The 13,274-nt window shown below is 39.6% G+C and overlaps 1 protein-coding gene across 20 annotated transcripts in view; it reads right to left on the bottom strand.

Moving 5' to 3' along the window:
• DLG2 (discs large MAGUK scaffold protein 2) overlaps positions 1-13,274 on the bottom strand; it is a 1,618,243-nt gene that overhangs the window by 368,628 nt on the left and 1,236,341 nt on the right. For 13 of the 20 annotated variants that reach the window (XM_081155084.1, XM_081155073.1, XM_081155097.1 and 10 more), the window contains one exon: positions 11,470-11,625. The exons of the other annotated variants lie outside the window; for them this stretch is intronic. In XM_081155084.1, the coding sequence (XP_081011210.1) occupies positions 11,470-11,625 (156 nt within the window). The remainder of the gene's footprint in view (positions 1-11,469; positions 11,626-13,274) is intronic. 20 annotated transcript variants of the gene reach the window in all.

The following is a 13,274-nucleotide window of genomic DNA, read 5'->3' as shown; positions in this document are numbered from 1 at the left end:
TCTCATCCTGCCCCTGCCAGACATTGCTCAGCTCCTGGAAGTCTGGTCTGAACATGCAGTGGCAGTATGGACCAGTGGGCAATGAGATGTATCTTTGTGATAACATTCTAAGGGGCTGGGACAGTGACAAAAATGAGAAGACTAAGTAATTTTTTATAAATGAGGGAGGTAGGAAAAGGTGTTATTGCAAGAGATGGAAATGGCTGTTCAGGGCGATGAGTAAGTCGTTAAGAGACCCTCCTAAGAAGGAAAGGAGAGTCTCAGAATTCCAGCAATTGTACTGGTGGAAATCTGGTCAGAGGCCCTTTTTTTATTCACAGCCCCTTTCCTCATGCTCAATATGAAGCTAAGGCCTACCTACAAGGGACACAGATTCCAGTGACAGCAAGACAGCAGAAACTTATCAAGTAACTCATCACAGAGAGTGGGGAGGGCTGGAAAGAAATCTGGGCTGTCACTTGACCTTGAGATTTTGCACGAAAAAGGTCTGAATGCTTAGAAACTAATGAATACAAACCTGTTAGTGTAATATCTAGGGGAAATGAGGATGGATCCAAAATAAGTAAGTCTGAAAGCTAAGTTAAATTCACATATATTTGAAAAATGCAACCCATAATAAATTTCTAGACTTCGTTTTTTTACATTCCCAGTAGCTGTTACTTATACACACATACCCCTCTGTGTTGAGTGGTCCCTAAATCTATTGAGAATAAGGTTCAGTTATGTCTGGATTGTTCATCCCCAGAAGTATCAGCCATATAATAGGCATTTAATACATATTTGTGATCTGAGTGACAGTTTTCTCATCTGGAACATTTAAAGGTTAGATTAAATTGTTGCTAGAATGTCTTCCATCCCTGAACTTGCATTGGCTTCTAGTTAATTTTAAACTTATAACTTTGACAGAATGATATCCTTGTAATTATGCTAGAGGCATAAAAAGAAAGCAGAACATTAGAATGAATTTGAGAGAGATGAAAATAACAAAGAGAAATGGGATTCTCATTTCTTACCTCCATCCCTGCTCTCAGCCTGGGCCAATCTATTCTGTTAGGCAGGTTGTTGTTGAGAAAACCTGGCCAAGGGCCTGAGCTAAGGCTGAAATCCAGCCTGAACTAGTTTGCCACATCACACTTGGGTCCTGGCACATTTTGTCTCTCTCATTCAGGGGAAGGGGAGTCTTTTATTTTATTTTTTTAATTTGGACAAAGGCTCTGGCTGGGTTAGATAGGCCCAGTAAGCCGTCCCGCACCTTTAAAGAAAACCATAGAACTCCTCTTAATCCCCTAATGTATTTATTTCTCTGGAAGAGAGTGATCTTACATCTTAGTATTCAGCTTAGAGCATATGTCCCTGCTGACTTTAAATACCCTGTTCAAGCGATCCGTGAACTTTAGACGAGCTTAAGGTCTGAGAACTGAATTAAAGTGTTGAAATAGATTTAATTTCTCTGCTCTGAGAAGTAAATTTTGATCCCTTAATGAAAACAAACTTCTACATTTTAAAATACATAGGTCTCTATATAAATATATGTAGTCTTGCACAGCCCTTCCTCCCATACCACCAACCCTAACGTTCAAGTCCCTTTATAACTCACTGGGCTCACCATCAGGCTATGATGAAAACAGCCGTTTATAATAGTGTGTTTTTTTAAAAAATATATCTTAAATGATTTCAGAGAGAGGAAAGGAGAGGGAGAGAGAGAGAGATAGAAACATCAATGATGAGAGAGTCATTGATCGGCTGCCTCACACACGCCCCCTGACTGGAGACTGAGCCCGCAACCCGGGCATGTGCCCTGACCGGGAATCGAATCCCCATCGCCTGGATCCTACGTTGACGCTCAACCGCTGAGCCACACCCGGCCAGGCTATAATAGTGTTTTGATGAAAATTCATTCCCACCTCAGCCTGAGGTCTCTACTTAAGGGATCATAATATGTCATTTAACACACACACACACACACACACACACACACACACACACACACGACGACAGCTAACATTAATGGGGCACTTCATATTTATCAGGCATTGTTCTTAGAACTTTATATATAAACTCATTAAATTCTTATAGCAAGCCCATGAGATGGATACTACAATTACTGCAATTATATGGCTAAAGAAACAGGAGCTCAGACTAGTTGTTATTTGCCCAAGTTTACACAACTAGGAAGTTGTGGAGGCAGGATTCAAACTCTAACACTCTGATTCTAGAATCTAGATTCTTAACCATACAGTCATTATCTATTTGTCTATTTATCTAGTCATACCAATCTATTGAAATTTGACTACTTTTAAATATGGTGTACTTTTTCCCCCAAGTAGAATTTAATACTTGAGGAGTGTTATGTGTGACAAGGATAACATTAAGAAATATTTTTAAAAATATGTTTTTATTGATTTCAAAGAGAGGAAGGGGAAGTGAGAGAAAGATAGAAACATCAATGATGAGAGAAAATCATCAATTGGCTGCCTCCTGAACACCCCCGACTGGGGATCAAGCCTGCAACCCAGGCATGTGCCCTGACTGGGAATTGAACATTGACCTTCTGGTTCCTGGGTCAATGCTCAATCGCTGAGCCACAACGGCCAGGCACATTTAATAAATATTTATTAAGCACATTTAAAAGCATAGATTCTGGTGCCAGCCCACTTAGATTCTTTCAGATCCTATCTGTGTGACTGACCTCTCCAAACCTCAGTTTCTAATAATAACAAACACCTCCCTGGATTGCTGTAGAGATTAATGAGCTAATTTATGTAAAGTACAATCTGGCAGGTAAAAAGATTAAATAAATGATAGTGATTGTTTTCTCCTCCTCTTCCATCATCATCATCATCACCACCATCACCATCATCACCATCATCATCATCACCACCACCATCACCATCATCACCATCACCACCACCATCACCATCATCGCCACCATCATCACCATCATCACCATCATCATCACCACCACCATCATCATCACCATCACCATCATCACCACCATCATCACCACCACCATCATCACCATCATCACCATCATCATAGTCACCACCACCATCATCACCATCACCATCACCACCACCATCATCATCATCACTATTACTATTAGTACTACACATCAGGAACTACTTTTGACACAGAGAAACAACAGTAAAAAAAACAAAGGTCTTGCTCTCATAAAATCAATATTCTAAGTATAAGTCCTAATGTACTCAATTTCAACTAGCTCATCCCGTTGTTTCCATTTGTTAGTTAAAATGCATACTGTACATTTTTTATAAAATTGGAATAATCATACCTACCCCAAGGCTGTTGTGAGGATAAATGAGTTAGTACATATAAAAGTATGGAACAGTGCTGAGCACATACAGGCACTCTGTGCATGTTAGCGGTTTTAATTAGTATCTATGTTGTGGGTGTTACAGTCTAAAGTACTGTCTTGACTCTTTCCCAGTTCCCATAATTTGTTGCTATAGCAATTTTGCCTCTCATTTTCTCACAGCTCCTTTGCTTCCACAGAGGATTGCTTTTGAAATTATGATTATTCTTCAGTTTTTTACTGTTACCCAATAACAGAATGGTTACTAAATTAAATATAAAAAATGTTCCCCAAACACAAAAAGATATACTCAAATGAAGGGAAAATACTCCTAACATCTCAGATAGATGTAAGTAATCTGGCTCTTTTTTTTCTTGTTTTAAGGAGCAAATCAGTTAAATCTAGATTGTTTCATCACAGAGTTTTATTTGACTATCACAGAAGAGGAATTTTGGAACAAGATAAATCTGGGTTCATTTCTCAGTCCTTCCGAGCCTCTCACGCTCGACCCACCTACCAGGGTTGCGAAGAGTAAATGAGGTTTTGGAACAGGTCAAGTTCCCTGTCTTCCTTCCTTCTTTACACTATACAGTGAAATTTTAATGTGTTCTTTAACAAAACCTTGAATTCTTAATGAAAGAACATTTCCACCTTAATATAAAAAAGAGTGTAGGACAACAGTAAACAGCATGTTTTAAAAAAGGTGTCTACATACAGAATGCATTAATTTCAAACCAGGGGAGGGGGGGAGCTTTCTTTCAGTGTGAGCCCTTGCCTATATCACAGTGCAGAAAAAAGAGGCTGTAAAATGGGATATGGAGAGAGCAGCCTCTGTGACTTTGTGGGAGTCAATTAATCTCTCCTTATTTTCCTTAATTCAGATTGGGCTTAGTGCTCACCTACTTCAAAAAGGCAGTGAAAGCCTTTGAAGAAGAAACTGCTGCATAAACTTGGGAAGGGGCTGTGCCTTGTGGGTCATGTCCAAAGGCTTTCCTCTTCTGGTTTTAATTAACAGTGAAATTAAGAATTCTTTAAGATTATATCAGCCTTGTAAAGGCATAAGAAGGTCAATGATTTGTTAAGCATCTTTTTTCTCTCCTTCATGGTGCTATTTCCCAGATGAAATCTTGTGAACAAAGCTCAAATTCTCTTTTGGGTCCACAGATTCCCAGCAGAGTGGGTAGGAGAACTGGGGGACTGAGTGGGGAGCTGTGGTGTGTGTGCAAGGGAAGGATTAAGGCTCCATGAAGGCTCAATGATCGGGGTGTGGAAATGCCCTGGTGAGAGTCCTGGCCCCTCCACTTGCTAGATCAAAGCCCACACTTTGCAAAGGTGTTGGGGTTATTAGAAACCAGGAGGTAGGTATGTAAAATGGGTGGCTGCTTATCAGCGCTCCATAGAGTAGCTGTTATTTTGTTTACATTCCTAAAAAGTTACATGTAAGGTAGAAATACTGCTACATGAGTAGATAAAAGATAATATTGTCTCAGAGAAGTGTGAAGTCACATATGGCTTTAGAAACAGACCACCTTTTACGGGGAGCCTATGAATATATTAATAAAAGGGAAATAGATGACTTTCCCTATGGTGACAAGAAGGACTGCTACTAAAAATGACAGAAGAAATGATCATCCACAGCTTTCTTATGGTCTCAGGGGACTTATCTGTGCTGATAAATATTTTTCGCCTGATTTGTGATAACACAAAAAATAAATACACATGAGCTCAAGGCTTTAAAAGAAAAATAATCCTATGGAAATAATAATAACTAATGTGGATAGTGAACAGATAAAAATCCATTTGCTTCACATTCTTTGATCCTCACAACAATCCTAGGAGGGAAACGGCACAGGTAGGGTTATTTCTCCCCTTTTCTCATGGGTGAATTGAGGCTCTGTGGGAGAGGAACTGCTTACTAAATGCATGTGCTTTGTGTGGCTGGAGGAAGACCTCGAATCTAGGCAGTCTGGACAAATCTGGGCCATCCCTGGCTTCTCTTTGACGTCAGGTTGCCACCACCTCAAACAAGAGGCCTTCTAATATACTTTGCCTCCATTCTCTTCTATTGAGTTTTCCTCTACAGATTTATGTTTAAATACATTTCTTGTGGACAAGAGTACTCACTGTCTCTGAGAGGAGGTCATTCAATCACCGTCTAGTGAATACCCCAAGCCAGAGAATTCTTCCCTTTGAATCAGTCAATCACTACTCCTACCACCCGTTCTATTTGAGAAATAATTCCAGATCCATTTATAACTCTCCGTGGCTACAGTTTCGACTTAGTTCTTCATGACTTCCACTGTAGTGGATATGCTAACTAACCTCCCTGCCATTAAACTCTGTCACACAGCTGACAGGATGATCTTAAAAGCACAAATCGAAATATGCTTGTGCTCAGCTTTAAAACTCTTCAACAGCTCCTCACTACTTACAGGATCAAGTCCCAAATCCTCAGCTTGGCAAGTAAGGCCCTTTAGGATCTGCAGCTCCCGTGTCTCCAACTTTATCAGCCACTCAATAACCTTTAGCCACATTGAACTCCTGGGAGCCCCAGAGTGCGCCATGCTCTGCACACCATGAGGCTTAGCTCTGTGCTATTCCTTTTACTTGGAACACATTTCTTCCCTCATCTGACTGGTGATGAGCTCAGTGTCTTTCTGAAAACTTTATGTGATCCTTCTTCTGCTGACCTTTCGAGACTCATAGGTACTTCTATTATGGTATTATTATGTCTATAAATTATATTTGCTTTTGAATATATAGACTTTGAAATAGTTAAAACATTAAAGACCCAGATAAATTTTCTATTATTTTGCAAGGGCTCAAAGCTTGACAAAGATAGGCCACCATAACATGTGGCTGAGGTCTTATGAGATAAAGATCTTGCTCTATGTCCCCAAACTGGGAATGGCTTGAGCCTGCTGACTTCTACAAAGGGAAAGAATTATACCTGGATTATGAGCTCTGTTAGGTATACTAGCAGATGGGCCTATGAGAAGGTAAGGGTACATTTCCCATAAATAATGCTTTTTATAAACGACTAGGAATTGATGAAACAAGGTGTGTGTATGCTCACACCTCTGCAGAAGGGACAGCCTAAGATCATACTTGCTCCCATCACAGCCTCTTACACTAGCCTGACTTTAGCTCCCTAGAGATTAGGTACACTGGAGAAACTGAGAGACTTTGGTAGATATACATCAATCCAACAACAGTGATGAATTCTTCATTTACACAGCTTTGAACTGTTTAAAGGGAAGGACCATGGCTTATTCACCTCTGAATTTTTAGCATCCAGGAAAATGTCTGGTACCTACGTGAAATCTCATGAACGTATATACTCTTCAATGAGTGAAGATATTTTATGATCATATAATGCCTCAGAGTCCATTTCCCATCCAAGATCTGCCAACGTATTTTAATTATCCTTCATCTGGTTTATCTCACCTCTGATTATCAACTACAAAATAACAATAATTAGCACCAGCTATGTAAGAGGATGAATGGAAATAGGCCATATATGTTGAGAAAACAGGCTAGAATATTATTCTTCTTGCCCTAGGAATATCATAAGCTGGGTAACTTACTATTCTCCCCAAATATGAAACCAATTAGAACATCCAAAACTATGTTGAAACAGAAACAAAAATGACACACTAGATAAGCAAGGGCCCCACGGCAATCCTGTTTGCTTTCCACAGAGCTCCAAATGCTAGTCTGATTCCAGGCTCTGCCCATTTCTTGTTTTTGCAAGGTCTAAAAAGTCAATTATTCTAAATGTAATCTGTAGCCTTAGGAGCTGGCACTTTGTCAAGTAATTTGAAGAGCTTTCCTAAGGAAAATTTACAATTTCTCTGTTTTCTTTGAGTTGATGTTACAGAAGCAAATTGTGTATACAATTAATTCATCCCTGGATGTTTGTGAGCAATTCAAAGAGCTGAGAATGGGGGGATTCCCATTGAAATGCAGAGAGAACAGATGGCTGACTCTCTCCCCAGCTTCTGCTGACTGGCCTCCATTCTTCGGAATGCTGATTAGAGATTAAGTTGGTACGTGAGTGGTTTCGCACGCTAACTTCCACCAAGGTAGCTCATATCTTAATCTGAGATGGTAATTGCTGTATCAGTATGTGTATGCTTCTGAAATAGACTGGGAAATTCTCAAACGCTCTAAAAAATATGTATTACCACATATTGCAACTTAAAGGTTAGGCATTTTAAAAACATTTTGGGGGTTGGCTTTTTCAGTTCACATCTTTGTAAAAGTTGTCCTAAGGTAGTATTTTGTACTTTGTCAGGGCTTGATAAATCTTGAATTGGTACATACATTCTTTTAATATCCTTTTCAGGGCAGAATATTCCCAAATACTTTTATTTCTTCTTCTTTTTTTTTTTTTTTTTTAAATATATCTTTATTGATTTCAGAGAGAGGAAGGGAGAGGGAGAGGAAGAGAGAAACATCAATGATGAGAGAGTCATTGATCGGCTGCAGCCCGCAACCCGGTCATGTGCCCTGACCGGGAATCGAACCCTGATCACCTGGATCCTAGGTCGATGCTCAACCGCTGAGCCACGCCCGGCCGGGCCCAAATACTTTTATTTCACCAAGAGAAGATAAGACATGGACCTGTGAAGGGGTTGGGCTCCTCATCATTACTGGCATTGGATAAGGGCTCGTTCATCTAATTCTAAGTTATCATCCACCTCTGAGATTCATAAGTTATTTACAGCAACAGTGGAAAAAGCAAGTGATGGTGTCGTAAGTAGAACTAGAACCCTTGAACTTTTAAAAAAGTGATTGGCAGCATTTCAAGAAGCATCTGCTTCAGAGATATTTTCAATTCAAGAGGAAGTAAAAAGTCTCTGAAAGGAATTCCGAAGCACTGACAGTTACCTAAAAATTCCGAAGTCTTCACGAAGCACTGACAGTTACCTAAAAATCCATAATGTGGACACTGAACTTCAAGATCATATAAGGTGAGAGTGCAATATACAAAGTGAGTGCTGGTGTATTGGTATTTGTTTCCATGCTTGGATTCATTCATTCATGGAGTTGTTTTATGTACCTACTCAGAACGGAGTAAAGCACAGCTTGAGACATGACCTGTTCCTGGAACAGGTATCTTGTCTGTTTGTCTGCCCGATGATTTTATTTCCATATTTACTTAGCCACTCAATAATTCTGAGCTCCTGCTGTGCCAGGCACTATGCTATGTGTTAAGGATATAGCCGTGTACAAATTAGACACAATTCCACTCATTGAGCTTACAGCATAGAGTGTGAAACAGGCATTTAGTTTAAAAATCACATGAATAAATGGACAATAATAGACTGCTTGAGTCTTATGGAAGAAAGAAGAGAATATAACAGGAAGCCAAATTTTCTATTTTAGGGAGCTTCTCCAGGGGAATGTAATTTAAGCTTAGCTCCAAGATGACCAGAAGTCAACCAGGCAAAGTAAAGGAAGAGCTTTCCAGTTTGAGGGAAGAGCGTGTGGGAAGCACGTGAGACAGGAAGATTTTAGTGCACTCTGTGCACGCAGGTGACGGGTCAGCAAAGGGAAGCTGGTTGAGAGGCAGGCAGGGGTGAAATCATGCACAGCTTGGATGCTCTGTTAATGACTTTGCATTTATATTAATGCAAATAGAGAGCAATAGATCTGATCTGTATTTTTACAGATCACTATGGCAGCACTGAGAATAAACCAGGGGGACAGTGAGGGAAGTGGTGAGACCACTCAAAAGCTATTGTAGATGGGAGATGACGGAAGCTTGGATTAAAGTGGACCTAGAAGTAGAGAAGAAGAAATGGATTTCAGGTAGAATCAACAGGACTAGAACACAGATTGAATGACGGATGTGAGGGAGAAGAGGTACTAAGTATAATTCTCAAGGCTTGGGCTTGAACCATGGGGTACATGTATGTGCCATTTACTGAGTTGGGGACGTGTGAAAGGGGAGCAAAGTGGTGTGAAATCAAGAATTTTAGTATCAGAGTACTGGTAACAATACAACTAAAACTGTGTGTGTGTGTGACATTTTTCTAGAACATAAAATATGAAAAGAGGAAAGGAAAAGGGGGGGAAAAGGACACCGCTGGAACAAATAGAAATAAAATTCCCTAAAGGGTGATGGAGGGTAGGGGGTGGGTGCTGATGCATATCAGGATTGCTGAGTGTGAGATTACAGAAAGTAAACTAAAAAGAATTGTATCTGGTGGGTCTACACAAAAGCTAGACTGTATCATCTGCTTATTGGCTTTGCTGAGTTTTTAATGGAGGGATTCATCAAAATCCCCAGTGGAATGCAAGGAATGCCATTTTTATGTTCATCAAAAAGGAGCACAGATTAAAAAAAAATTCATTAAGGTTGAGCCAGAAGAAGGGAGATGAGAAAGCAGGATAAAAATAGAGAAAGGAGAGCAAAAGAGAAATGGATGGAGAATTTTTCCAGCAAGCAAAGACATCTCTGCTGTCATGCCTGTGCTGATGCAGGTGCTGATGGTGATCTGGGTTTGGATCCCAGCCCTGCCACTTATTAGTGGGTGATCTTAGGCATGTCAGGCAACTTCTCAAGCCTTGGTTTCCTTATTTTTAAAAATCGATAATGATAGCATCCACCTCATAAGGTGATTGTCAAGGTTCAAAGAAATATCTCATAAGAAGTGCTAAAGAAAATGCCTGGCACAGAGGAAGAGCTCTGTTAGCTGCCTTTCTGTAGCTGACTATAGATGCATTATTACTAGAAAATTGTTGTAGGTGTGTTTACCTTCCCACTTCCCTATAGCTATGGTGACTTTGCTCTCTTAGATTCAAAACTGTATAGTTCACTGTATCAAAAAATAGTTTTTATGATTTGTTAAAAATATAGGACATAATTAATATTTATAAAGCATTCTAAAATATTATTAAGATTTAATTGTTGCAAATTAGTGAAAATGCCCCATCTGATTACATAGCCCAAAGTATGTCTTCTCATTTATTTCTAGAAATGTTAGATATAATTTAAAATTTCCTATTTAACTCCCAAGGGAGGTCTGTAATTAACTTCTAAACTTATTCTTTGAAAATATAAAAAAATAGACTGTTCTGAGACTCTCTTAATATATTCATTTTCACTTTGAATCATTATAAAGTTTATATTTTCTCAGCTCTAATGATATTATGAAGACATAAAAGTATTCTATCTGAAAACATAACTCCATAAGCATCCCATTGTATCCAGGAGCCTCACAAATGAGATCTCTCAATTTGAATGGAATCGTAACTACCTCACAGAACACTGGATCCTCCTTTCCTTTCTGACTCTCTCCTATCTCTGACTTTGATTACTGCATTAAAATGGAGTTTTATTATTTACCATACATATGCTTTACTGTGTTAATGCAAAATCATGTCCAACCTTGAGATTTAGAACGATTTGTTTACAAAATTGTAGAAAGACTTAGAACATTCTAAGGTCAAATCTGAAGTCCACACTTATTAGCAATATCATACTGAGGGCAATGCTTTAACTTCTTTAAACTTTGTTATTATTATTTTTTATATATAAAATGGGAGTAAATAAATAAGAGAACATACACAGTCGCCTCGCTTGATAACATACGGTAAAGATTAAGAATATATTCTCTGTGGTTAGATAGAATGAGCTAATTATGTAGTTTTGGACAAGTTGTTTAATACCCCAAGGAGTCAGTTAAATGATGGAACTAATTTAATATTTTAGTTAAAATATTAAATGGTGATAATAGCATCTACTTCTTAGGCTATGTTATGCCTGGAGCATAGTAAGTGTTTAGTAATTATAATCCAAAACTATACTCAATAAATGTTCTGTTTCATCCACTGATTGAGGGAAACAGTGCTACTTAAATTTCAAAATTAATCCTTCTGGAAAAATATAATACCTCATTAAAAATGCATGGGAACCAAGAACATTGGAGCATCATGTGATCATGTCTGAGTGCTCTGTGAACACACCAGGAAAAACACAAGGCAATGTTCTTAATTTCCCCCATCGCACCAAGGGAGCCGAACATCTCTCCATTTGAGGAAGATGTCCGGTGCAAGAGAAGTGAGCAGAGGCGGAGTCTACCCATTCTTTCATCGTGGAAGCACATGCAATTCGAGAAGATGAAGTGAGGAAGCGCATGCAGTACCTGGTCATCTCAGAGTCAGGGAGCAGGCCTAGGTGGTAGTGGGGGTAGGGAGCTGAGAGGAGGAAGCTTTTGTCACACTCAACAGGGGAATAGTGCCTGGGAGAAGCAGGCTTATCACACAGTTTGTTCACAGTGCTGTAAACAGGTTCCGGCGGCCTGGTGACACAAGAGGAAGAGAAAGAGTTGCATGGTTAGCACACACCCCCAGCAACTGTGCACCCAGCAGCAGCTCACCGCATGCACAAGGGAAAACCCAACGCCGTGTTACGGGCTTCTTTAGGCCTGAGTTAAGAGTCGTTTTAGAAAACAGGATCTCCGGTTGGTTAGCAATTGGAACGTTGGCTCACATTTGGCATGACTAAAATTCATATGCCAGATACCCCGGCAGTGTCATCATCAACTTAGCAATGCCAAGCCTTTTTGGATAATCCAGTCTGAAATGCCATGCCTTGGGATTCTCTGACATGGCTCCTTTTTAAACTTTAGTCTCATCTTAAATGTGTACTTCACAGAGATGTTTGTTCCTTGACCACTGTGGCCCAGACATCCTGTTATTTTTCATGGCACATATTTCACTTCATAACTTTTTGCCTCAACATGAAATAATCTTTCTTGTTAGTTTGTTTTGTTTAATTTATGATTGTCACGGTCACTACACCATGAATTTTATGAGGACAGAGACTTCATTTGTTTTGTTAGCCACTAAAATAGAGCCCGGGACACAGTACCTATTTCATTAATATTTATTGGATGCCTGTATGAATAAATATATGCAAACAACTTTTCACACATGTTGCAAATTTTTTTTTTGCGCAGAGTGGGGGGTGGAGGAGTGGTGTGCATGGCCTAACCTAGGAATCTATTAGCTTATATGATCTGGGTGTTTCCTCTAAATATCTAAGTATTTATTTATAGGTTATCCTCCAACAATTGATTTCAGAGAATCTTCTACAAATAGGAAAACCATTTTAGTAAAATTTCTGTTAAATGAATTAATCTAGGAATACTGGAACATTATCTAAAATAGCAACATTTTTGTAGTTATTACTTACAATCATATATAGTATGCCCAGACAAATTTTACCTATATTTTTTTGGTCAAAGATCTATGTACTGTAAAGTCCTTGGTTATTAAAAAAAATCCCACAGCTCTATCCCCACTTTTAACATACCTGAAATTGCTACCAATATCTTCCCTTTAAGGTAAAAATGAAAAGATAAATTTAAATGGAAGAACTATCTAGCAGACTGGGCCACAGACCCAGGAAGGCTAAGCTTGACTGGAGAGGTAAGGAGCAGGTCAGGACACAGGGCTGAGAGCACCCTTTGAAGCAGCAAGACTCCAGAAGCTGCAGGTGGTGGTCCTGTGCCCGAGCAGAGGTGCAGGAAGGGTAGGCGGCAAGCTCGGTGAGGGCACAGTCCATGTTCCTGTAGCTCCAGCCCCCAACTTGGCCCCTAATGTATAATAGGTGCTCAATCAATGCTTCCTCACCCGAGTGAGGAGGGAGAGCAGGGAGGAAGAGGGAATAAGCAAAATATTAAAAGCAAATGTTACCTCATTTATAATATTACTGTGGGCCAGTCATGGCTTAGCCACACCATCTAGAGAACTGGATTCTTCCCTAGCACAAAGCTTTCCACCACACAGAAAGAGACACCCTGATCCACTTATTTTGTGCAACACCATAGAGGGACTGAGGATTGGGCAGGAGAAATTCAGAGGCCTATTCTGTCTCCAGAATAATCATCTCAGTGGAAAAATGAAGCACTTTACAGCAGAGTCAGCTTGTTCTATCCCAGTGGCT

The sequence above is a fragment of the Miniopterus schreibersii genome, assembly GCF_964146895.1.
Source record: "Miniopterus schreibersii genome assembly, chromosome: 12".
NCBI classification, from domain to species: Eukaryota; Metazoa; Chordata; class Mammalia; order Chiroptera; family Miniopteridae; genus Miniopterus; species Miniopterus schreibersii.
The sequence above is the reverse complement of the archived record's forward strand: the minus strand, read 5'-3'. Positions and strand labels throughout refer to the sequence as shown.